At 40.5% G+C, this 27,116-nt stretch overlaps 1 protein-coding gene across 2 annotated transcripts in view; it reads left to right on the top strand.

The window, feature by feature from the left end:
* The first annotated feature begins 880 nt into the window (after positions 1-880).
* Ube2g1 (ubiquitin conjugating enzyme E2 G1) overlaps positions 881-27,116 on the top strand; it is a 71,293-nt gene continuing 45,057 nt past the window's right edge. The window contains exon 1 of one of the 2 annotated variants that reach the window (XR_012912346.1): positions 881-1,268. Coding sequence is in view for 1 of the 2 variants with exons in the window: in XM_075991746.1 (XP_075847861.1) it covers positions 1,223-1,268 (46 nt within the window). In the remaining variant the exon portion in view is untranslated. The remainder of the gene's footprint in view (positions 1,269-27,116) is intronic. The other variant, XM_075991746.1, reaches the window with a different exon arrangement.

Genomic DNA, 27,116 nt, shown 5'->3' with positions numbered 1-27,116 from the left:
TTTCTACAGTCCAGGTACAGGGAACTAAGGATTAAACAAACATTTAGTGAGAGAACAAACAAAATTGACTGTCATTGTTATTTTTCCTTCCCTTTTCGTTGACTCTTTATTGCTACGACGTTGACAGCACAAAACTTGGAAACGGGGAAGATTAAATACAGCTGGATAAGGTTTATTTTTCCTAACCTTGGATTTCACAGTTGGACTTTACATAGTAGGTGCCTTTCTAGACAATTTCTATTATGGATTCCATCCCCTGGCGAAGACAGGGTATCATTCTGTAGTGAAGGCGGAGTCTTCTCCCAATTGCCCTGCCTCAGCCTCAGTGTTGGTATTACAGGTATAAAGCACCCACTCAATTAACCGGGTATCAAGATTGTGCTAATCACAACTCCACACTGTGCTCAGTCTTACTAATTGTTTATTTAAACGTTCTCTGCTATGAGATTCAGAACATTTTATATCAAGGATAATTCTGTGCATTCTTTATGAATTATCACCATGCTTAAAATGGGGCACACCAGTACTAAATTCGGCTTTGTAACAATGACTAATTCGCACACCTCGTATATGTAGTGCTAGATGGCTGCTGGGTGCCCGCTAACAACTCGACAGCTTTCCCTCTGGTCCCGTCGCTCAGACCTCCTACTGACATCAGGAGGCAGCGTCCTGACCCTTCGCGACCTCTTTGTCATGGCGTCCGCGGGGCGTCTACCAGCCCAGGATTCTGCAGTCAGGCGGGCGTGGACCTTCCCAAGATGGCCGGGCTGAGCCCACGGCGCGCGGTGGGCGGGGTTCCGCCGCCGGAGGCGGGGCAGCAGGGCCGAGGGGTCGGGCTAGCAGGCGTGCGGCTTCCCAAGTAGGCAGGCTCAGCGCGCTTGCGCGGAGCGGCCCTGCGCGCAGTGAGGCAGTGGCGGGGGAAGGCACCGGTGGGGCCGACGGGCGGGCTGAGGAGGGAAGCGGGCGAGCGAAGTCCCAGTGCGCGCCGCGGCCGCCCGGGTATCCTCCCCTTCCGGGCGTGAGGCGCTGAGAGGAAAGCGGAGCGGAGCCGACTCGCATCGGCAGCTAGGTGCTTCTCCGGTCGCCCCAGACCGGCCTCCCGCGGCTTCGGCGCTCCAGTCGCGGGGCCCGGGTTCCTTAACACACCTAGCCCCAGCCGCCGTCAGAGCTTGTCCGCAGTTCCTCGAAGCCCCGGCGGCAGCCCGGGCTCTTGGCGGGGAGGATGACGGAGCTGCAGTCGGCGCTGCTACTGCGAAGACAGCTGGCAGGTGAGCGGTGGGGCGCCGGGCCGCGATCGCAGGCTGACGAGCCCCTCGCCTCCCCTCGCCCGCTCGGAGGCCGCGAGGGTGGGAGCCTGCGGGTCTCGGCCGGCTGGCCGGCGACACTGCTGGCCCGGCTCCGGAGGGTGTTGGGGGCGGGGACGCGCCCCAGCCTCGCCCTCGGACGGGCCGGGCGCCCAGGGCGGCTGCCCCCTCCCCCACGGAGCTGGGGCGTTGCGGGGGAGGGGCGTGGGTCCCGGCCGGGCCGACCCTCCCCGAGGGGCGGATCCCGGGCTCAGGTGCGGCGGAGGCCGCGGGACCTCAGGGACCCCGGGGAGCGTGCGGGCCCCGCGCCACTGCGAGTCCGAGTCCCGGAGAGGGGAGGCGCGCCAAACTTCTGGCCCGGCGGCGCGGGGTCCGCGGAGTTAGGGCGGATAACAAAAGCGACGGCCGGGTGGCCAGGGTGCTGGCGCGGGGCGCCGAGGGCTCGGCGGGGTGCGCGACTCCGCTTCGCCTGCCTCCGCCTGGCACGAGCTCGGTGCTGCGCCGCCCGTCTGGGGGAGGGTGGGCGCGGGTGCCGAGGAGAGCCGCTCGCTGGCCGGCCGGGGCTTTGTGCTCGGCGCGGCTCCTGCTCCCGCGCAGGCCCGCAGCCACGGGGCTGTGGCCCGCCTCAGGTTCTGGCCAGGGGCGGCGGCTGAGTGCCTCCCCCGTGGAGTCTCTGTCCCCCTCCCCCATTGTCCCGGCCTCCGGCCGTTTGCGGCTTCCAGGTTGACTTTTTAGGGGGTTGGCTCCTACTCTGCTAGGACTGTGTGAGGGGAGCATGCGCGCTGGAGGTGTACGTGTGCGGAGTGGAGGGGGGGGAGGGAGGAGGCGGGTTGGTGGCTTCACAATGCCGCCCCACGTGCTGCCAGATTTAAAGAGAAATGAACCGGTAGTTACCCCTGCGGTCCAACGCCAAGCGTGTTCCTTGCTTGGGTCCGGGCGATCTTACCCCTCCTCAACCTGTAGCCGGTTCCCCTCCTTTCCCCGCCCTCCTCCAACCAAGCGCTGAGAGATAGATGAAATAGATTTCTCTGAGTTTGAGGTGTCAAATCACCTTTATGGCTTCTTAAGGAAAAGGTCGACAAGGGCTGGTACAGATTGTATAATTATGTTTATTATTAGACCATGAGCTAGCAGGTTTGGACTAAAATTCTAGATGGGACAGTTATTTTGAAGTGAATGGAAAAGTTATACCGGTCAGAAATACTTTTGTTCGAAAGAAGTGAAATAATTTATTTTACTTAAAAGCATCCTTTTACTGTGGTCTTGTCCTCCCTTTATTTTGTTTTGGGAGAAGGAATGAAGAGTTTACTCTCCTTAAGAATTTTTTATTACAGGCATGCGTATCTCTGAATTTGAGGCCTTCCTGGTCTACAGTTGTGAATTCCAGCACAGCCAAGGCTATTTAGAGAAACCCTGTCTCAAAAACAACAAAACAGAATTAAAGAACAAAACAAAACAACCTTATCTGAATACGTTTTTATTATGTAGCAAATCATTAAGGAGACAGTAAGAACTAAGTATTAAAACAGAAGTGTTATGTAATGGAAATAACAAACATCTTTAAAAGTGCAAAAGATTTTAACAGTACTACTATATTAAAAAAAAAAAAGCACTACCCTGGCCGTCAGTGGTGAAGCCTGCTTTAATACCAGCACCCTGGCTGCAGAGGCAGGCGGACCTCCAAGTTCAAGGTCAGCCAGGTCTACAGAGTGAGTTCCAGGACAGCCAGGGCTACACAGAGAAAATGTGTCTTGAAAAACCAAACCAAAACTAATGCCCATTTGTAAATATAGCCTTTTTTTTGGGTGGGTGGGGGGGACAGTGTTTCTCTATGGAGCCCTTGGCTGTCCTGGAACTCGTAGATCCCCAAGTGCTGGGATTTGAATCCTTTGTCAGCACGGTAGGCTCGTGTCCCTTTTTTTTCTTCACAAAAATAGACAAAACATTTTTAAGGTTCTTAACCAATGGTTGATTTTTCTTATGAGGTATCCTAAAATATATTGCAAGAGAGAATAGAACATGATTAACTTTTCAGGCTTTCTTATAAAGTTACCTAGTTGTAAATTACTATTTACAATTATTTTGCTTTCTTGATTAGAGACAATGTAATAAGAAAGTCATTTTTTAGGGATTTTAATTAATTTGTTAAAAATTATGGAACAAGGTTTGTTAGTTGAAATGTGAAAATACTAGATTTATTTAGTACCTAAAATAAAGGTGCTTATCAAGATGCTTTACTTTAGTAGCAATTTATAAATGAGTTTTCTAGTATCACTTGAAAATAATAAAGAATGATAAAACGTAATCTCTTGAAATCAGTGAACTTATAAGATTTGATAATAAATGCCTTAAAAATATTAAAATACACTGAGTAGGTAATACAAACGTGTTAAATGTTCTCAGCACTAGAATTTCAACATTGGCTGCATTTGTTGAGCTAGTAGTCTGCCAGTAATAAAAGATTTTGATTTATTACCTGGGAGAATTTATCCTGTAATGAACTTTGTTCTTCAGTACTTTAGCAGAACTCTGGGTTACAGAATTTTTCATCTCTGGTACCTTTAGGGCAATTGTTGGCTGTGCAGGGTTTTACCTGTGCAGTAAAGGTTACAGCATTTCTGTTCTGTACCCACTAAATACTAGTAGTAGTGCATACCCTCATTTGTGATAGTGAAAAATGTATCTGTTGCTAAAAGTCCCCTGAGACAAAGTCATTGGATTATGGTGTTTCACCATTTTGGCTATTGGGAAAGCCAGTTAAGAGCACCTTATAAACACTCATGAAATTGGATAGCTTGTGTATTTCTTTGTGATATTATTAGGTTATGACTTACTCCCTTGCGGATTTAGTTAGTGGCAGTTTTCTGTGATTTATTACATTAAACACCAAGAAATCCCTCAGTACAATAGACTAATTAAAAACATTTTAAAGGTATTATAAACGTGGGGTTAAAATAGAGTACAGAGCCTGGCATGGTGGCATAATGCCAGCACTTGGGAATGAGTTCAAGGCCACCCAGGTCTACATAGATCCAGGACAAACCAGGGCTACATAGACACTGTCTTAAAAACAAAACTACTGGAGAGATGGTTCAGAGGTCCTGAGTTCAATTCCCATGGTGGCTCACAACCATCTATAATGAGAACTGGTGCCCCATCTGTCATGCAGGAATACATGCAGGCAGAACACTGTATACATAATAAATAAATATTAAAAAAATAAACCAAACCAACAACAAAATGCAGAGTACAAGAATTAACCATTTTTCCTTCTGACCAAGAGTCCTCTTTGAGGTTTTAGAGATTATTTTTTACATTTTGTCTTAATTGAGACAACGACTTGCTTTGTAATTCAAGGTGACTTTAGAACACCTGACCTTCCTACTTCTACCTTCTTAGTCCAGGTTACAGGCTTCTGTCCCAGTTATAGAGGTGATGCACTTAATGGCTTCTTTGCTGAGGACTGACATGTACCAGCCACTGTGTTGAGTATTTTACGCATTATCTTATTTAATCCTTCCTGAAAGAAAACGGAGGCTTAGCGAGGTTAAATAACTTGCTGAAGGTCAAATGAATGCTGCTAAGGGAATTGCTAGAGCCAGGGCCTTCTTATTTTATAGACTTCTTGTTTTTAGCTGGGTAAATTGCTCCCTGGGGAACAGTACTTGACACAGTCAATGAGGTAGAATTTTACCTTATTAAATTTTTTTATGTGCATGGGTATTTGACTGCATGTATGTATGTTTGTGTACTACATTTATGCCTTGTGCGTACTTGGTGCCAGAAGAGGACATCAGGCCTGCTAGAACTGGCATTATAGATAATTGTGAGCTGTCATGTGGAGACTGGGAATCTGACTAGGTTCTCTGGAAGAGTAGCCAGCTCTGTTACCTGCTGAGTCATCTATTCACTCCCTTGAAGTAGAAATTAAGAATCAATTGTCATGTGTGATGATGCATTCCTTTAATCCCAGCATTTTTGAGGCAGAGGCAGATGAATCTTTGAGTTCAAGGCTGCATAGTGAGATCCTTTCATCATGAAATACTGTCTTATTGTCTGTACTGTATTGTTTTCCATTTTAGTAAAACGTATTGTATAAAATGACACATAAAATCTTAAGTGCTGGAGATGGCTCAAGGTTTAAGAATATTGACTGTTCTTCCAGAGGACCTGGGTTTGATTCCCAGCACCCATAGAGGATAGCAACTGTCTGTAATTCCTATTCTAAGGGATATGATGCCCTCTTTTGGGTTCTGTGGGCATTAGTCACACACAGACATACATGAAGGTAAAATTTTCATATGCATAAAATGAAAATAAATCTTAAGCTAGGTAGGTTTAGTGTAAATCCCAGATTTGGGAGAGGGCCTATGTCAGGAATTTGTTGGCAATCTGTCTCAAAACACAACAAAATGAGCAAGCTAAAAAATTATTTATCCATTTATTTATTTATTTATTTTTGAAAGAGTCTCATGTAGCCCAGGCTGTATCCAATAATGACTTGAGCTTCTGATCCTCTAAGTCTTCATTATGTGACTGCCTGGATTAGTTAATACGTCATCAGCCAGGTTTTATGCTATCCCGAGTATTGGAAATAGAACTGCACTCTAGGCAAGTACTTTACCGGCTGAGCTATGCCTCTACATCCTACTTTTCCTCCATTTCATAGATATTCTAAAAGAGGAAGAATCCTCCTTTATGCAGTAACAAAATATTGGGGCTTTTATAATAGAAGCCTCAATTGTGTATGTTAAAGTAATCTGAAAATTTCTATACCCTTTGGTTTCTTGCTAAGAACATTGCCATGTCAGATTTTGTGTGAGGAGCCAGTGAAAATGGAGAGTTTTCTGGCCTCGTTTTAGTTTGTATTTGTTGATATGGCTCAGGAATCCAGTGAGCATCTTTATTCATTTATTTATTTTTCTTTATTTTGTGGTGCTAGAGATTGAACCTAGCTAAATGTTAGGTACAAGGGTTCTTCTTCTGAGCCACCCTCTAAGCCCAAGAATTCCGTTCTGGAGACAGTTTCTCTGTGTGGCCCTGGCTGTCCTGGAACTCACTCTGTAGACCTGGTTGGCCTCTAACTCAAGAGATCCACCTGTGTCTGTCTCCCAAATATTGGGACTAAAAGTATGCACCACTACCACTGCCCAACTTCTAAGAATCTAATTTCAAAAACAGTGCTTCAGTGATCATGAAACTGCTGATTCTGAGCCATATATAGTTCCCTAAATCATTTTTGCCCCCAGAGGATTTCCTGTAGGTATCCAGTTTCTCATTTTGGGCTATTTTGTCTTATCAATAGCCCCAAGTGTTAATTTAGGCTATTCAAAGAGTACTGAAAAAGCAGGTTATGATGGCACATACCTAATCCTACCACTTCAGCAGGTGTTTTGGATCAAGTTTAAAAAGAAAGATCCCATATGTTTAGAAATGGGAGAAAAGTTTACAATTAAATTACTGATTGTTTAAGTACTAGGGGAGTTTTATTATTATTATTATTATTATTAAGACAGGCTTTTACATAGGCTAGGCTGGACTTAAATTTGCTATGTGGACAGGAATGACCTTAAGTTTCTAAACTTACTGTTTTTTCTTCCTGACTGCTAGGTATGCAGATACATGGTTTTATTCAGCGCTAGGGATCCTACTTAGGATTTTGTGTATGTTAGACAAACACTACCAATTCAGCTACATCCTAGCCAGACTTGGGAGTTTCATTTTGTTTGGGTGGTTTTTAAAATTATTTATTTGTATTTTATGTACATTGATATTTTGCTTGCATGTATTGTCCGTGTGAAGGTACCAGATTTCCTAGAATTGAACCTGGGTCCTCTGGAAGAACAGCCAGTGCTTTTAACCTCTGAGCCATCTCTCTCTCTCCCTCTCCCTCTTCCTCTCCAGGATCAAGAGCACTGGCTGCCCTTCCAGGGGTTATACTTAGATTGTCAGGCTTGTCTGGCAAGTGCTTTTATTCACTGATAGATACCTTTCTCTAACCCCGGGGAACAGCAGTTCTCAACCTGTGAGTTGTGACCCCTTTGGGGGTTGTTGAATTATCCTTTCACATCTGAAAATTCAGATATTTATGATTTATAACAGTAGCAAAGTTCTAGTTATGAAGTAGCAACAACAAAAATTTTATGGTTGGGGGTCACCACAACATGAGGAACTGTATTTAAGGGTCACAGCATTAGGAAGTTTGAGAACGACTGCCCTCTGCAAGATATATTTGACAAAAGCCAATGTATAAGAAACTGAACTGTACAGTAAGACTAATACATTTAGAAAACAAGTAAAAGACAGACATTTCATTGAAGAAGGATACACAAATGGCAAATAGGCAAATGAAAAGATGTTTGATATCAGTAAATGTTAGAGAAATGTAAATTGAAAGCACAATAAAATATTGCTATATAACCATTAGAATAGCTTAAATTAAGATGTATGTAGAAAAAGTCATCAAATGTTGACAGAAAGCAAGATCTTTCATATATTACTGTTGGGAATATGGAATGGTGCAATCATAGAAAATCTTTTTTAAGTTCTTTTTCCTTTTCTTCCCTCCTTCCCAGTCTCTCTTGTCTGTCTGTCTGTCTATCTGTCTATTTAGATATTTATTTATTTGTAGGCAAGGTTTCTCTGTAGTTCTGGAGCCTATCCTGGAAATCACTATGTAGATCAGACTGGCCTCGAACTCACAGAGATCAGCTTGTCTCTGCCTCCTGAGTGCTGGGATTAAAGTATGTTCCACCACTGCTTGGCTTTCAGTCTCTTTTATGCCAGGGTAGCCAAGGATGACCTTCAGTCTCTGATTCTCCTATCTTTACCTCCCAAGTGCTGGAATTGTATGCTTGTGTCACTACACAAAAAGTATTTTATTTTCTTTCATTGGCAAGACAGATTGATCCTTGTAGCCATTTTAAAGCTTAAATTTTAAATTACATTTGTTTGTGTGTGTGGGCACAAGTGCCATGGTATGCTTGTGGAGGTCAGAGGAGTCTCTTATCTCCTATCATACAGGTCTTCCAGATCAGACGGAGATCCATTGAGTCATCCTGCTGTCTCCTAGTCTAATATTTATTTTGCTCTCACTTCCATCCTTTGCTGTCTTTCTTTTACCACATTGCAAACATCATACTATATTTTGATGTAGGAGGGTCATCTGTCTATGTGTTACTTTCATTAGTTAATAAAGAAACTGCCTTGCTTTTTGATAGGGCAGAAAGTTAGGTAGGCAGAGTAGACAAAACAGGACGCTGGGACAAAGAAAGCAGAGTCAAGCAAATGCCATGATTCTCTGACCCGATACTGACATAGGTTAGACTCATCCCGGTAAGCCGCCACCTCGTGGTGCTACACAGATGATTAAAAATGGGTTAATCAAGATGTGAGAGTTAGCCAATAAGATTTTAAAACTAATGGGCCAAGCAGTGTTTAAATGAATACAGTTTCTATGTAATTATTTCGGGTGTAAAGCTAGCTGGGACGAAAAGTAGCCCATGCTCCTATTTACAACAATATTTGTCTTTTTATCACTTCGCATGATATCCTTGGGGTTTATTCATGTTGTACAGTATAACGTGACTTCTTTTTCTCCCTCCCTCCCTCCCTCCCTCCCTCCCTCCCTCCCTCCCTCCTTCCTTCCTTCCTTCCTTCCTTCCTTCCTTCCTACCTTCTTCCTTCTTCCTTCTTTCTGTTTGTTTTTTGTTTTTTGAGACAGGGATTCACTGTGTACCCGACTGTCCTAGAACTCTGTAGACCAGGTTGGCCTCGAACTCAGTGACTTGTTTCCACCTCTTGTTCTTGTGATTAGTGTAACTGTGAATATATTTATGCAAATACTTCAAGACTCTGCTTTCATTTCTTTTGGATATGTACCTACAAATATGTTTCTGTTTTGTTTTATTTTTCTTTCTTTTATTTTTTTGGAACAGGTCTTCACTGTATAGCTTTTACCTGGCCTAGAACTCACCATGTATACCAGGTTGATCTTGAACTCAAAGACATCTGTCTCTGCCTCTCAAGTGCTGGTATTAAAGATATGCACTACATTAACGAGTTGTTAAAATTTTAATTTGCTTTATTTATTTTTGAAGAATGTAGGTTTTCAGTAAAGTTGAGCAGTACTGTTTCTTATGCTTCCTTTCCTAGGAATAAAGAGGTTCTTCCATGTTCTGCATCATCTACCAGAAGAATGTAATTAACATTTGTTATTGAGTAGCTTACAAGTGGTGGTTCAAGTAGTTCATAAGACTAGATGTCACAAGTAGTTCCAGCCTGTACTGGAGTCCAGGATTCCTAGAAAGCTGCTGGTTTTGAGTCTATGTTGGAATCCTTGAAGAATAGGTTTTAAAGCCAGTGAAGGAATCTTTCTAAAACAGGATAGATGAAGTTGCAGTGAGCAAGCAGGCAAAAAGCAAAAGCTTTTTCTTTTTCTTTTCTTTTTTTTTTAATATTTATTTATTTATTCATTATGTATACAATATTCTGTCTGTATGTCTGCAGGTCAGAAGAGGGCACCAGACCTTATTACAGATGGTTGTGAGCCACCATGTGGTTGCCGGGAATTGAACTCAGGACCTTTGGAAGAGCAGGCAGTGCTCTTAACCACTGAGCCATCTCTCCAGCCCCAAAAGCTTTTTCTTCCAAGGCAAAAAGCAAAAACTTTCTTCTTCTGTGTCCTTTTATGTGATCTCCTACAGGCTGCCACAAGAAGGTGTGCTCTAGATTTAGAGTGGATCTTCCCACTTCAAATGATCAAATCGGGAAAATACTCCTAAGCATACTGGTGTTTTAGTTGTTTTCAGATGTAATTAAGTTGATAACCAAGATTAGCCCTCATAGGTCCACTCTTTGATTCCTAGACTCATGTATCCTAACTTTGAGAAAAATATTAGCCATATATTAGATGCTGATTCTAAGCATATGTTGTCTTCAGGAGAACCCTGGCCCTGTAGTGTACTTTAAAGGGTCATTCTAAGCTGGGCCGAAGTGGCACATGCCTTTAATCCCAATACTGAGGAGACAGAGGCAGGCAGGGCTCAATGACAAGGCTAACCTGGTCTACAGAGTTAGTTCCAGGACAGCCAGTACTATTGCACAGAGAAACCCTGTCTGGAAAAACAAAACAAAACAAGGCCATTCTACTGTTTTACCAGGTCAGCTGTTCAGGATGGTGAAAAACATGGTAAGAAGCAGTGAATTACATGAGCATACGCCCGATGTCAAACTTCTGGCTTGAGGTGAGCTTCTTGGTCAGAAGCAATGCTATATAGAATACCATGAGGGTAGTAAAATTCTGTAAGTTCATGGATGGTAGTTTTGGCAGAAACATATGCAGAAAAGACAAATCTAAAACCAAAGTAAGTATTCCAGTAAGGACAAAGCATTGCCCTTGATCTCAGAGAGATTTGCCTGCCTCTGCCTAGGTCCTTGTGTTGGAGAGAAAGCACTTTTACATTCTATGCAATCGCTCATTTCTAATTTCTTTGTAAAAGTTTTATTGCATGTGGGGGTGGGGGAGTATTATGGTTACATGTGTTCACTTCTTCCTCTATCTATGGGTTCCAGGGATCAAACTGTGTTTGCCAGGCACGTGTGGCACACCAGCTACAGGGCTACATAGAGAAACCCTATCTCAAAATAGCAAAGGGCGCTTGGGGGTCTAGTGGGGGATAGGGATATGGGGGAGGGGAGGAGATTGGAGGGACCAAAAGTCAAAAACCAACACCTGAAGTATTTGCCCTACCCCCACCTCATCTTGATTGGTATACTTCCTATTCCTGTCAGCCTTCCCCTAACTAGAATACTTTCGCTTACCTTGTGAATCATCCCAAGGGTCCCTTGGAGACTGTTTCTTTATGGGTCAAGTAATAATTAAGATTGAAGTAAAAAAATGAGATATTTTAGCTGGTTTCCTTTATAATGATTCTTTCATGATTTCCTATTTTAAAATGAGCTAGATAAAAGTTTTTTTCCCCCTGTAGGAATGTAAGATATTCTGAAGATAATGTGATTATATTACTTAAGTTTTTTAATAGATAACATCGACCCTGGAATTTAATAAGATGTTTTTAGTCTCTAGGTGCAAATTTTATAAATAGTTTTAATTTGGAAAATAAATAGTGCCCAAAGTGAGATATTCTGTGAAGCCTTTATTATTTCAAAACGTTGTAGGTAAAATTTTTTAAAAATTTTATTTTTATTAAAAATGTTTTTTTTATATGTGAGTGATTTTGTTTGTTTTGTTTTTTGAGACAGTTTTCTCTGTGTAGCCTGACTGTCTGGATCTAACTCTGTAGACCAGACTGGCCTCAAAGTTACAGAGATCTGTCTGCCTCTGCCTCCCAAGTGCTGGGATTCAAGGTGTGTGCCACCACCACCTGGCTAAATTTGTGCGTGAGTGTGAGTGTTAATGAGTATTTTTGGCTGCATGGTATGCATATGTACTACATGCATCCTGGTGCCATCAAAGGTCAAAAGAGGGCATTTGATCCCTTAGAACTGAAGTTATAGAAGATTGTGAGCTACGTGTCAGTGCTAGGAAACAAATCTGGATCCTCTCTATGAACAGCAAATGCTCCCTAGAGCTGAGTCATCTTCAGCTCCGTAATTATTTTTATTTATTTATTTTGACTTTTTGACACAGGGTTTCTATGTAGCCTTGTTTGTCCTGGAGCTTGTTCTGTAGGCCTCAAACTCAGAGGTTTGCCCATCTCTACTTCCCAAATGCAAGGACTAAAGGTGTACGACACCACTGTTGGCTATTTTTATCTATTTGTGTATTAATGTTTGCCAGGTGTGTGCATGTGTGCCTGCGGAGGCCAGAAGAAAATGGCTGATTCTCATTAGCAGAAATTACAGGTGGTTGTAAGATGCCTTACAAGGGTGTTGGGAATGGAACTCAGGTTCTAGAAGAGCAGCATGTGTTTTTAACCACTGAGCCTTCTTTTCAGCTTACTTTTAGGTAAAATTTAACTGCCTTGAGAGTTTTCTAAATTAGCTACCTTACCCATGTATTATATTGATCGCTATTTGCCAATCTGCTCTTTATTACTAGAACGACAAATAGAAAATTCCTAAGAATCTATTTTCCATCAAAATAGTTTTCATTATTTGAATTGTCTTTAAACATTAATTGGGTTTAGGATATACTGGTAAACATGTTTTTTGTTTAGTACAGAAGACAGTCAAACGTTGTAATTGCTATAAAATAGTATTGTAGAGGGAGTTGGGTGAAATATTGTGATATCTGAGGGTATCAAAAGGGTAAACTTGAAATGGCAATGACACTAGGGGAATCTTAAAAGTGGTTCAGCAAATTGAGAGGTGGGGATAGATGACTTAACAATGTAGGGCACTAAACTTAAGTATCTATCGTTAGTCTTAAGACATCATTAGGGGGCTGGAGAGATGGCTCAGTGGTTAAGAGCACCGGCTGCTCTTCAAGAGGTCCTGAGTTCAATTCCCACATGGTGGCTCATGACCATACAATGGGATCTGATGCCCTCTTCTGACACGCAGGTGTACATGCGGAGTAGTCATACATAAAATTAAATAAAGTTTAAAAAAAAGACATCATTAGGGCCCTCAAGAAGATGATTACCCCGAGTTTCTTTAAGTAGGTCACTTAGATTATATATAACTGCTCTATAGATACTTGACAGTAAATACATTTTGAGATTTCTTGCTGCCATATTCAGCTATGTCCATAAACTTTGCTTTTCCTCCCTTTCTCCCACTCACCCACCCAAGAATTGGACAAAGGCTTTAATTAATCCATTGTTGTGGATCAAGAATTTATTTTTTATTTTTTTGGTTTTTTGAGACAGGGTTTCTCTGTAGCTTTGGAGCCTGTCCTGGAACTAGCTCTTGTAGATCAGGCTGGCCTCAAACTCAGAGATCCGTCTGCCCCTGTCTCCTAAATGCTGGGATTAATGGCGTGCGCCACCACCGCCCAGCTCTTTATGGCATTTTTTTATACACACTTAGTTTTGGCTGATTTTACTCCATCTGCTCCCAGTAGTCCCCCTTCCACTTTCATATTTTATGTATCCTATTGCCTCCCACCTTTCTTTCATTTAAACACAAAATTAGAAACTAGGATCTGTGTGTGAGAGAGAACGTGTTATTTGTCTTTCTGAACCTGGGTCACCTCACTCAACATATTTTCATTTTCTCTTTTCCTGTGAAATTCATGATTTCATTTTTCTTTACAGCTCAATACAAATCCATAAAAATATGGAAAACTCCATGAATTTCTATCACTCTAATTTTAGTTTCTGTGCTTTTGAAATAATCACTATCCATGTGCTTTTGGTAGAGAGACAGAAGGATGGTTTAAGCACTGGTTTTTGAAAAAAACACTTGTTTGTTGCTCTCCTGTTATTTCTCTCTTCTGGCAACAATTTAAGTATCCTTGTTTTGGATTCTCTTAAACTATTCCCCAGTAGACAGAAAGCTGTGTACCTAACCTGACATAAGCTGGATGGTGGTAATACACCACTTGAATTCCAACATTAGGGAGGCAGGGGATCTCAGAATTCAAGGCAAACTTGTTCTAAGTTTCAGAACAGTCAGGGCTTAACAGACTAACTTTGTCTTGGAAACAAAAAAGATACCTGTACTAAATTGTGCTCTGGTATGTGTTGTCACCTTCTAACCTCTCCCTATATGATAGCTATAGGCAGCAGCCCTTTCAAACTCATTTTGGATATTGTGAATTATGTCTTTTTTAATTTTTCTGTTTCTGTAGTGTGCTGGAGATAGATCCAGGTTCTCAGAGATATAAGCAACTCCTCTTCTACTGAACTACACCTCCAGTTCTGTAGTTTCTTTTTAAAATGGACCTTTAAAATTTTTTATTTTTATCTTATGTGTATGAGTGTTTTTGCCATATCTGGTGCCTCAGAGGCCTGAAGAGGTCATCAGATTTTCTGGAATTGGAGTTAAAGATGGTTTTGTGCTGCAGTGTGGGTGCTGGGAATCAAATCTGGGTCCTCAGGAGGAGCAGCCAGTGATCTTAATTGCTGAGCTATTTCTCTAGCTCCAGAACTCTTAAGAATTTTTTACTTAAGTGTTTTGTTAACATGTGTATGTATGTGTCCTTCGTGCATGATCTGGAACCTGAGGAGGTCAGAAGAGGGTTTAGATAACCTGGAGTTGTAAGTTAACAGTGGTTGCGAGCAACCCGTGTGGGTGCTAGGAATAGAACCTGGGTCTTTTACAGGAGCAACAAGTTCTCTTAACTGAGCCGAATTTCTAACCCATAAAAGTGACCTTTAGGAATATCTTGTAGCAACATAATTACCTTTATCAGAAAATAGTATTATTTTTATTGTTGATAGTGGTTGTGAGACTATCTGATCAGGTTTTATATCAGCTGCTAGAAATCTTGCACTGAATAGTCATCTAAAATTAAGTACTTGTTAGTTGAGAGGTGAAATTGTAAACCTTTGGGACTCAGATAATGCAGTTTTTTGCTTCTGTATGCCCCCCCCCCTTGGTTGTTTCTTTTTTTTCGAGACAGGGTTCCTTTCTATACCCCTGGCTGTTCTGGAACTTGCTACATAGACCTGGCTTTTTTTTTTTCTCTCTCTTTTTTTTCTGAGACAAGTCCTCATTATATAGCTAGGCTAACCTAGAACTTGTTATATAGATCATGTCTCTTTAGTGCTGTAGTTAAAAGCATGTGCTAACTCCCCTGACTTTATTTTTTAATTATTATTTTTTAAAGATTTATTTATTGTATATACAGTGTTCTACTTGAATGTATGCCTGCACATCAGAAGAGCTCACCAGGTCTCATAGATAGTTGTGAGCCACCATGTGGTTGTTAGGATTTGAACTCAGGAACCTCTGGAAGAGCAGCCTGTACTCTTAACCTCTAAGCCATCTCTCCAGCCCCCTTATTATTTTTATTATTTCATTTTCAATTTATGTCTTTGACTGTTTGCCTGCATGTGTGCCACATGCATGTAGAAGCCTGTAAAAGCCAATAGAAGGCATTGAATTCACTGGAACTGAAGAGCTACCATTTGAATGCTGGAAACTGAACCTGAATCCTCCCCAAGAACATCAAGTGCTCTTTTAACCTCTGATCCATCCCTCTAGCCCTAATAATACACTTAAAAGTATATTTTGATATATTAATATTTCTGATTCTATTAATGTTTCTGCCTTTTCCTATTTCTATGCCCAATTCATATTATTTTGCATTTTATGTGTCTCTTTAAAAAATGCTGTATTTGGATGCTGGGAATTGAACCCAGGTCCCCTAGAAGAACAGATAGTGCTCTTACCACTGAACCTTCTCTCCAGCCCTTTGTATTGATAGTCTCACATCCCTCAGCTTGCTCCTTCTTTCTTTCTCTCTCTCTCTCTCTCTCTCTCTCTCTCTCTCTCTCTTGCTCTTTCTTTCTCTCTTTCTTTCTCTCTCTCTCTTTCTTTCTTTCTTTCTTTCTATCTATCTATTTGTGTGTCTCTCTGTCTATGTATGTATGTATGTATGCATGCATGTATGTACGTACGTACACATCCTGGGGAGCTTAGTGTAACGGGAGCATAGACATCTTACCAGTGGCTACATCACTGAAGAAAATATCTCTCCATTCTCCAGCAAGCACTCACTGCATATAAAACCTTAGGGAGGGGTGGGGCTTCATAAAGTCCTCTTCCAGCAACTGGTAAAACTGCTTATATATGCTCAGGGAAGGGTGGGGATTCACAAGCCTTTAAAAAGAAAAGGGCTGAAAAGCCTCAAATAACCTTAAGATCAGAAAGGCTTAAAACACAGGAGATTATTACTTAGTTAAGGTTGTCAGGCATATCTGATCAGTGTTATTTAGTAATACAGAAGCTACCATCTGAAATGTCAGAGCCTTCTGGAGGCTTCTGCACTAGCAGTTTAGTTACTCTTGCTACAAGTGAATTTTGATGCAGTGTGACTTAAGTTACAGGTTGCATCTAGCAGTATAGGGTTACATCTTGCCACATAGCTTCCCTGTTGAGGCCTAGGAAGATAAACTTAGCTGTTAACAGCACTAATGACTACTGCATTATATTACAGTACATGCCTAGAACTTGGCATATAGTAGGCATTCAGTAAATATAGGCTAAATAAATTATGGTGTTAAGAATCTGCTGAATTTAAGTTTTTGTTGGGGATGTTAGAAAAGGAATACCTAGATTACCAGCCCATTATATTGGAAATTAGTTTGTTTATATTAGCTCTTAGAGTCTGGAGGAGGGCATCAGGTTCTCTAGAATTGGAATTACAGCCAGTTATGGGTGCTGGGAATTGAATCTTGGTCGTTTGGAAGATCAGTCAGTGCTTTTTAATGCTGAGCCATCTCTCCAGCCTCAAAGTAATCTTTTTGATAATAGAATTTCCATAGCCATATTTGCATTCGCAATCAGTGTCTTTTTTTCCTCAAACATCTCCTCCTTTGCCTTTTCACTGTATTCACTTCGATTCCTGCTAACTGTAAAAAGCTTTACATATGGAAACTTAACTGCAGCAGCTCACCTACTCTGATGGACAGTGGGACCTGAGCATAATTTATGTCTTACTTGTGTATTCAGTGCTCATACTGTGAACTAGCATTATTAATATTTGGTATTTATTGTTAGTATAGGAAATAAGTAAAGCCTTTGAGAAAGAAGGAAGAAAGCATCCATAAGAGTTAAAATTAGTTTTTAGATTAATGGTATAAAATCTTTTTTTAGGGCTGGAGAGATGGCTCAGCAGTTAAGAGTACTGACTGCTCTTCCAGAGGTTCTGAGTTCAATTCCCAGCAACCACATGGTGGCTCACAGCCATCTGTAATGAGATCTGGTGCCCTCTTCTGGCTTACAGCCAGGATACTGTATAAATAAATAAAAAACCAAAATCTGTTTATAAAAAACAAGTTGTGTTGGACTGATAAGATGGCTTAGCAGGTAAAGACATTTGTCACCAAGTCTGATGACTCAAGTTTGATCCCCTGAAGCTACATGGTGATAGGAGAGACCCCTATTCCTGCAAGCTGTCCTCTGACTTTGTACATGCTGTGCATATACAAGCACACATAAAAATAAATAATGCAGTTATGTAATTGGTATAGGAGGTCCTTCTGTTTATGTGTTGCTTTCATTGGTTAATCGATAAAGAAACTGCTTGGCCTGATAGGGCAGAACTTAGGTGGAAAAGACAGAACTAAATGCTGGGAGGAAGAAAACAGAGTGAGAGAGCCGCCATGGAGGCGCCTTGTCAGACATGCTAAATTTTTCCCGGGAAGCTACGACTTCATGGTGATACACCGATTATTAAAAATGGGTTAAATCAAGATGTGAGAGTTAGCCAAGAAGAGGCTAGAGCTAATGGCCAGTGTTTTAATTAATATAGTTTCTGTGTGATTATTTTAGGTGTAAGCTGGCGGGCAGCTGGGACAAACAGAGGGACCCTCTCTCCACCAACATGTAATTCTGAATATGATATTCTTATCAGTAACAGATATTAGTACTGTTAGTAAAACTTATTCAAAAAAGTTATTCAGCACTTTTAATGTAAATTATGTAAAGAATCTTTTCCGGGGCTGGAGAGATGGCTCAGTGGTTAAGAGCATTGCCTGCTCTTCCAAAGGTTCTGAGTTCAATTCCCGGGAATCACATGGTGGCTCACAGCCATCTGTAATGAGGTCTGGTGCCCTCTTCTGGCCTGCAGACATACACACAGACAGAATATTGTATACATAATAAATAAATAAATAAACAAACATTTTTTTTAAAAAAAAAAAGAATCTTTTCCATTTTATGGCCTTTTTTTTTTTTATGTTCTTCCTCTCCCTTCTCATTTCAAGTCCCTGAAATCTGTTCTATTTTTAGTTGTAGGTCTACATACTGAAACCATCTCTGGTTTCATGCTTTGAAGATCAGCAAGAGCTACTCCTTGTAAGATGAGAGTTGTGTAATAGGTGACCATTAGAGGCATAAACAAGTCTTAGTAAATCAGGAAATGTTAATTTTTTTCCAGAAACAGTAATGCAATACCAAATGCTTGTTGGTGCTATGACTGAAGAAACTTCAGTAAATACAGTTGCTGACTGTTTGCTTGACAAGTAATTATTAGACATGATCATTTTTGTTATTAAAATTTTATTTATATAGTGTTGCTGATCAGGACTTAGGGCTTCCTAAACAAGTGCTTTGTCACTGAACTATATTCCCAGTCTTGCTTACTTAAATATTTTGTTTGTTTGTTTTGTTTTGTTTTTCAGGACAGAGTTTCTCTGTGGCTTTGGAGCCTGTCCTGGAACTAGCTCTTGTAGACCAGGCTGGTCTTGAACTCACAGAGATCCACCTGCCTCTGCCTCCCAAGTGCTGGGATTAAAGGCATGTACCACCACTGCCCAGCTCCTGCCCACTTAATTTTTTAAAATTCTTTTTAAGAGATGCAAAAGAGGGCCAGGTATGGTTTTGTATAGCTTTAATCTCAGGACGATCTCTAAGTTTGAGGCCAGCCTAATTTATATAGGAAGTTCCAGGGCAGCCGGGATTATATAAAGAGATCCTATTTCAAAAAATAAAACAAAAAAACCTCACTATATCTCCATTTTTATTATAAACTGATGGCTGAATAGAATTAATCCAAATTGAGCGACACTTAAATTTCTTTGGTCATTAGACTCTGATCAAGGTTTAGATTGAAAATGTTGGTTCTTTGTTTTTATTTTAAAGGTTATCTTTACTAAATATTATGGGATAGATATAATGATACCCCAGTTTTTTAATTTTATGAACTTTACTAAAAATCATGCAAATCAGTTAAACATTACACAACAAAATTAATAAGGCATAAAGTCTGCATAATTCAGCAAACTCCTGTACAGTTTAATTCAAAAGGAAAAAAGAAAAGAATGAACACTAAAAACTTTTGGAGTCAGACTTAATATTTTCTTTTTCTTGTTTAAAACGGTCTAATTATATATCCCTGGCTGGCTGGCCTGGAACACAGAGAAATCTCAGCTTCTGTCTGCCTGTCTTTGTGTCCCAAGTGCATGCACCACCATACCTGGCATTTTATCTTGTATTTGTGTCTAGCCAATTAGTGTTATCACTTTTCCTGTCTCTTCTGGGTGCCTAGATTATACAGAGATCATGTCAGACATATATATCTTTTTGTAAAGATATATTTTTAGTTATTTCTGAATGTACACCATGTGTGCCCAAGTACCCTTACAGGACAGATTCCCTGGAGCTGGAGTTACAAGCAGTTTCTAACATCCTTGGCATGGTTGCTGGGAACGGAACCCAGGTTCTTTGGGAAAGTAGCAAGTGCCCTATATTAGACTTTAATAATGAAATAATTTGTATACTGATTTAATTTTTTTGATGATTATTTGCAAGTTGAAGCTTGATCCTTATTATTATTATTATTTTTACAAAGCATATCTGAGTTTTGAATTGGGACGTTTCTAAGGGCAGTTAAATGCTTACACAGTAATTTTGGATATCTTTTTTTTACCTTTACAATTCTGTTTTTTGTGCCAGAATTTTTGTCCAGTTTTTTGAAAAAGCATGTATGTATTTATCTTTGCCCTCTCTTCCTTTTTAATTTTTTTGTATTTATGCATATGGGTGTTTTGTCTGCATGTATGTCTGTGCACCAGGAGAGGGTATCTGATCCCATGGGACTAGAAACCACCATGTCTATGCTAGGAATTGAACTCAGGACCTTTAGAAGAACAGACACTTTTAACCACTGACAGATCCTTCCAGACCCCTGTTGTAGGAGACCGTTTGTTTCCGGCTGCTCAGCCCCAAAATAACCACACAGAAACTGCATTAATTAAATCACTGCTTGGCCCATTATCTCTAACTTCTTTTTAGCTAACTCTTAGATCTTAATTTAACCCATTTCTAGTAATCTGTGTATCACCACAAGGCTGTTGCTTACTGGGTAAAGTTCTGGCACCTATCTCCGGCAAGACTACATGGCTTCACTGATTCTTTTTTTCATTATTCACTTTAGTTTTACCCGCCTAGCTCTGTTCTACCCTATCAGGCCAAGCCAGTTTCTTTATTAACCAATAAATGGTATTCACAGCGTACAGAGGGGAATCCCACATCACCTCCCCTTTTCTGTTAAAATAAAAAGGAAGGTTTTAACTTTAACATAGTAAAATTACATGTAACAAAACAGTTATCAAGTAAGAATTACAGTTACAATATTTATATGTACTTTATCTTTCATAATTAAGGAAAACTATGACTATAACTATATATTCTTCAATGCTATCAAAGACTACAGAAGGATATAATATTACCTAAGTAAACCTAAGTTGCATTATAAGCAACTTCCAAAACTCTAGAATTGACAGACTTCTTTCTGCCTGGACAATCACCCAAAGTTCTTCTGTACCATTAGGGCATCCATCTTCACCTCCCTTAAAGAATGTTAGCATTTAATGAATTGTTCTTTGTAGTCTCTAACCACCAAGACACAGGCACCTACAGCACCCCTGATCTTTCTTTTTTCCTTTGTTTCCTTTTTTTTGAGACAGGGTTTTTATGTAGCTTTGGAGCCTATCCTGTAACTCACTCTATAGACCAGGCTGGCCTTGAACTCACAGAGATACACCTGTGTCTGCCTTCCGAGTGCTGGTATTAATGGTGTGTGTCACCACAGCCTGGCTCCACTAGTCTTTTTCATCTGTTCTTATACTGAAGCTTTTGGCCTTTAGGATAACAGACTGCTTAGGGAACTTTCTCTTCACTACACCTTTATAGTAATTTTTACTATGTAAATGGTGGGAGCAGTTACAGGCTTGTTTTAGCAGCATTTACTTTCTAACCAATGTCCACAATATCTAAGTTGACAGTTGGGCTCTGGTTCTAAGTGATAATGCCTCACACCTATTTTCTCAAAGTTGATATTTGTTGGAGCTGATCTTACAGTGATGTATGTTACCAGCATTACCCTGGCCTCTTGGGTGCTTATTACCACCATAACTATGACTGTCGTTCATATGTGAGAATTTTGAGGGTCTTCCTCAGTCTGGATGGCATGGTGGCTCTTGAAAGAGGAGTTTTACCTTGTTTTTCTAAATTAAAACATTTTCCTCTGAGTTTTACACGTCATTTATCACCTTAATTTGTGATAATTTTATTAGATTGGGGTAGGTTAACTTTATGAAAAGCTGTTTTATTAGTTAGCTGTGTGTTTTGTAGTGACTCTGGAATAGAGGATACCACGTTGCATATCATTAATTCCAGTACTTGGGAGGCAGAGGCAGGCAGATCTCTGTGATTTCGAGGCCAGCCTGGTCTACAGAGACAGTTCCAGTATATATATCTAAGGCTACACAAAGAAACCCTGTCTTGAAAAACAAAACAAGCAAACAAAAAAGGAGAAATAAACTTGCTAGAAAGATGGCTTAGTGGTTAAGGGTACTTGTTGCTCTTGCATAGGACCTGCTTTTGGTTCTCAGCACCCATGTAGGGGCTAACAATTGTGTAACTCTGGTTCCAGAGGATCTGATGCCCTCTTCTGGCCTCTGTGAGCCCTGAAAGTATTTGATGAACAGACATACAAACAGGCAGAATACCTTCATCTCCCAAAAGAAGAAAGAATTTCAAGAGAATAGGTCACAGGCAATACATTGATTTTTCCACTCAAAGAAACAGCACACCTTGAGTAATGACTGTTAAGTCTAGGACTGGAAATATTTGGGAGACCTTGTCATAGTAAAAACAAACAAATAATGACCACTGTACTGGCAGCTTGAAAGACTGATATTGGACAGATTGCACTGAGCAGTATGGGCAGATAGAAGAATAATTTCTGGGGTTTGAAACACGTTGACCTTTAGAATCCATAACTTAATAATGATAAAGTTAATAATAGCACAACACTATAATGGTCACCTTAAGATGTTTCAAAACTGGGTGGTGGTGCATGCATTTTACCCTAGCACTTGGGAGCCAGAGGCAGGCAGATCTCTGGGTTCAAAGACAGCCAGGACTACACAGAGAAACCCTGCGTGGCAAAAACGAAAATAAATAAATATATAAAGTAAAATGCCTTAAAAATTATGTTTCAGAATCAAGTTATTCAAGAACCAAGACTTCCAGTGTTTGTTTTTGTGTAGGCAGAATTCAATGTCAAGTCAGGTATTTTTCTCTGTCACTTTCCACTTTATTTAGCAGCTCCCCTCCCCTTTTTTATTTAAAAAGAAAAAAAGGACAGGGTTCTCAGGGGGTTTCACTTTGCCCTGGATGGCCTGAACTCACTATGTCGACCATATCTTTGAACTCAGAGATAGATCTACCTTTCTATGCCCCGAGAGAGTTGGGATTAAAGGTGTGCTCCACCATGCTTTTACTTTTTAATTACTTACTTTTATTTTACATGTGTGGGTGTTTTGCTTGCATGTATGTCTGCACCATGGCTGTTCCTGGTGCCTTGGAGGCCAGAAAAGGTGTTGGATCTTTGGGATTTGTAAATTGCCACGTGGGTGCTAGGAATTGAATGCAGGTCCCCTGGAAGATCAGCCAATGCTTTTAACCTTCTTCTCATCCTCACTTTCTCTTTTTTCTTTTCTTTTTTGTTGTTGTCTTTCGAGACAGGGTATCTGTGTGTAGACCAGGCTGATCTCAAACCAAGAGATCCACCTGCCTCTGCTTTCCAAGTGCTTGGATTAAAGGCATGACCACACCTGGCTCTTAATTTTTTTTTTTTTTTAATTTTTGAGACTGTTTTTTCCACAGAACCTGAACCTGGAGTTTGCCAATTAGTAGAAAAGCTGGCCAGCAACCAAAAGAATTCTACTGTTTCCATTTTTCCAACACCTAGCTTTTACATTGAATGCTGGGATTCTGAACAGTCTGAACCATTACATTAACTCAGCCCGCTGGGCTGTGGTAGCGCATACCTTTAATCCCAACACTTGGGAGACAGAGGCAGGCGGATCTCTGTGAGTTTGAGGCCAGCCAAGTCTACAAGAGCTAGTTCCAGGACAGGCTCCAAAGCTACAGAGAAACCCTGTCTCAAAAAACAAACAAAACAACAACAACAAATAACATTAACTCAGCCAAATGCCACCCCCCCCCCCCGACTCCTGGATAAGCAAGAACAGTAGCCTGTCTCTTCTTTATCCAAAGTTTTGCTTTAAAACGTTATATTTACCGGAAATAAAACTCAATATGAGGAAGTTAATGAAAAATTCTGGAATAAACTGTTTTTGAGTTTTAAATTGCACACCATTCTGAGTATTGCGACGAACTCCCAAGTTGTCCTGTTCTGTTGCTACCTGTAATACAAACTATCCTTTCACTTGGTGTATTCATGCTGAAACTTGTGGTCACTTCAGTAGTTGTCCTGCTGTCCACGTGTTCAGATAACCGTAATAATGACGGAGAAAACATAAGAGCCATGATGCTGGTACCTCAGACATGCTAAAGAAGAGCTCCAAAGTACTTCATTTAAGCCAAAAATTAAAAAATAATAGTTCTTGCCAGGTGGTGGTGCACCATTTTAACCCCAGCGCTAGGGAGGCAGAGGCTTGTGGATCTGAGTTCAAGGCCAACCTGTTCTACACAGAGAGTTCCAGGACAGTCAGGGCTTCACAGAAAAAGCCTGTCTTTAAAAAAAAAAGGAAAAAAAAAAAAAGGAAAATACTGAGTTTGTGAAAAAAGAAAAAGATTCATCCTATTTTTATTCTGCAAAAATACCTTTTTTGGTGGCACTCAAGTAATAATCATGAGCCCTAATCATAATTTTAAAAATTAGGAAAACATTTCTTACATTATTCCTTGATTACTTTCTTGTTATAATACTTATTTCCTATTATTTCCTCGTTCTAACAAATTTACTTTACCTTTGAGTAGTAAATTGACCCTGTCTTAAATGAAAGCGTTAGTATTGCTTTAAAACCCAGTAGAGTTCGAACACTTTCCATATATGTATATTGCTTTAGATTTTTATTTATTACGCGTACAGTGTTCTGACTGCATGTATGCCTGCAGGCCAGAAGAGGCTCCAGATCTCATTATAGATGGCTTTGAGCCACCATGTGGTTGCTGGGAATTGAACTCGGGACCTCAGGAAGAGCAGTCAGTGCTCTTAACCTCTGAGTCATCTCTCCAGCCCGTATATTGCTATTTTCTCATGATAATTTTTGCTCCCCCCCCAGAGATAGTTACTCTAGAGACAAAAGCCATGGGGCTGTCTTTTGCAATTGAAGAGGTAGGCACCCCCACCTCTTGCAAAAATAGAAATAAAAGGGGGCGGGACAAACCAAATCAAATAGAAGTTTGAAAAAAAAAAAAAGGCAGTACAATCTCTTGCTTTTATACATAGGCCAGGAGGGTTTAGCTTTGTTATAGTCTTGATATCTTAAGTCATAGGATTATGTAAAACTTAGATCTGCTAACACTAAATGCTGATAAATAAATGAAACCTTTAGATTTAAGTCCAAATTTAACAAATATTTGAGTGCATACTTTAAAAATTTTTAAAATAAGCAATATTTTAATGAATAACACAAACAAGATAATAAGCTAGGCAATTAAGTTAAAAGGTCTAACCTGTTACTGATAAGTACCTTTCAGGGAACTAAAGCTGGGGATGTGCAAGAGCAGTGTGTTCTTTTAACCACTGAGCCATCTCTCTGACTGATTTTAAGGTTTTTGACTTGAGCAAATGAAAGGATTGAACTGACATTTAACACAGAAAAGAACAAGGAGAGATTATCAGTGGCTTACTTTTGAATATGTCAAGTTTGAATTTCCAGTTAGAGTTTAAAAGGAGCAAGTTGGTTTGGTTTGCGTTTCATTGAAATTGAGGTTTGGCTTAGAGATATAAAATGGGACATTGGGCGGTGGTGGTGCACGCCTTTAATCCCAGCACTCAAAGGCAGAGGCAGGCGGATATCTGTGAGCTCGAGGCCAACCTAGTCTACAAGAGCTAGTTTCAGGACAGGCTCCAAACAGAAACTTTGTCTCAAACAAACCAACCAGAACAACAACAACAAAAAATGGGACATTTTATTAATGCCCCCCCCCCCACGCTCCTTGAGTCTGAATGTTTTTTTAAATGTAGACAGTGTTCTGCCTGCATATATGCCTGCAGGCCAGAAGAGGGCACCAGAGTACATAATGGATTGTTGTGTGCTACTATGTGGTTGATGGGAATTGAACTCAGCTCCTCTGGAAGAGCAGTCACTGTTCTTAACCTCTGAGCCATCTCCTGGTGCATTAGCTTTAAGAGTCGGAAACTATCAGAAACTGATGAAAGAGAATAGAAAATAGTGAGAAATAAAATATTTGGTTGGCCTCTAAGTCAAGCAAAGAAAGTTTCATGTCAGGTAAGGTAGGGATGAAGTTGCCACTGGAGATGAATGGTATTATTGAGGAAGGCAGTTTTAGTGAAATGGGCCAAAACTACATTGGTCTGAGCTTGAGAGAATGAGAGGAAAGTGAGTATAGGAAATGAAAAAAACTCTTTAAATCATCGTACCTTAAAGGGCACAAAGAAGCGCCTGAGGTTAGATTGCTTCATTTTTGTTTCGGTTAAGTTGCAGAATTGTTAGTATATTTAATGTTGAGAGTGACTTTGGTTGAGAGGGAATGATGGACACAGGAGGAAATTGGAATTTTGAAATCCTATCTTTGAGAAAACAAGATAGGATCTATCTATTCACTACCTGTTTTGGAAGCTTTAGCTAAAAGCATGATCTAGAGCAACATGAGAGATGGTAGGGTAGTTACTATATGGGTAGAGAGTCAGAAAGGGTAATATGTAAAATGTAGAAACAGTTTAGAACATGAATAGAGGCTTCTCATGAGCATTAGTCATTGTTTCCCCCCAAGATTTATTTTTATAGGGCTAGGCACATGACATAGTGGTTAAGTGGGCTTGCTACTCTTGAAAGAACCTGAGTTCTGGCCCAGCATCAGGGTCGGGCAGCATACAGCTGCCTGTAACTCCGGCTTCAGCATGTCTGGCACCGTTTGTTCTTCTTCTTGGACTCTTGCATACACATGACTTGCTCACATGTAATTATTTATTTATTATTTATTTATTTATTTATTTATTTTTTGGTTTTTCTAGACAGGGTTTCTCTGTGGTTTTGGAGCCTGTCCTGGAACTAGCTCTTGTAGACCAGGCTGGTCTCGAACTCACAGAGATCCGCCTGCCTCTGCCTCCCAAGTGCTGGTGCTGGTGCGCCACCACCGCCCGGCAATATGTAATATTTATGTTACTTTTATTTGTGTGTGTGTGTGTGTGTGTGTGCGCGCGCGCGCACAGCGCACGCATACGCATGCTCACAGGGCTCTTGTTGCTTTTTACTGCTGAGCCATTTTTCTTCTCTATTAATATTTATAAAATCATTATTATTGAATGCAAGGACTTAGTACACATTAACTATTTAGTGATCCCTTCAGTCCTACAGCTATCACTTGGAGAGGTAGCTGTAAGATTTTGTGTTTGAAACTTTGAAAGTTTGTATTGCTTGTAAAATGACAATGTGCTTTCTGTAGCTAGTTTATTTTATTCAGCCTTGTGAGTTTATTCTTGAAATACTGGCATTTCATCAGTCAGGTGAATGAGTCCAAAACTTCTAAGTAAGTCTTCTTTACCAAAATGCTGGCCACCACAGGTGCCACTTACATAGCTTATTCCAGAAAGACAGACTTTCATAGTCTTAATTTGAGACAAGATAAATTTTAAGGTCTCTAAGGTGTTTAGTTTTCTCCAATACGTAGGCAAAGGTTCTTCTAGTGAAATTGTAACTCTGTAACAAAGTTGAATTCCTTCTAAATACTGGG

Source organism: Microtus pennsylvanicus, chromosome 11 (assembly GCF_037038515.1).
Source record: "Microtus pennsylvanicus isolate mMicPen1 chromosome 11, mMicPen1.hap1, whole genome shotgun sequence".
NCBI lineage: Eukaryota > Metazoa > Chordata > Mammalia > Rodentia > Cricetidae > Microtus > Microtus pennsylvanicus.
This window is presented reverse-complemented; position numbering and strand designations above follow the sequence as displayed.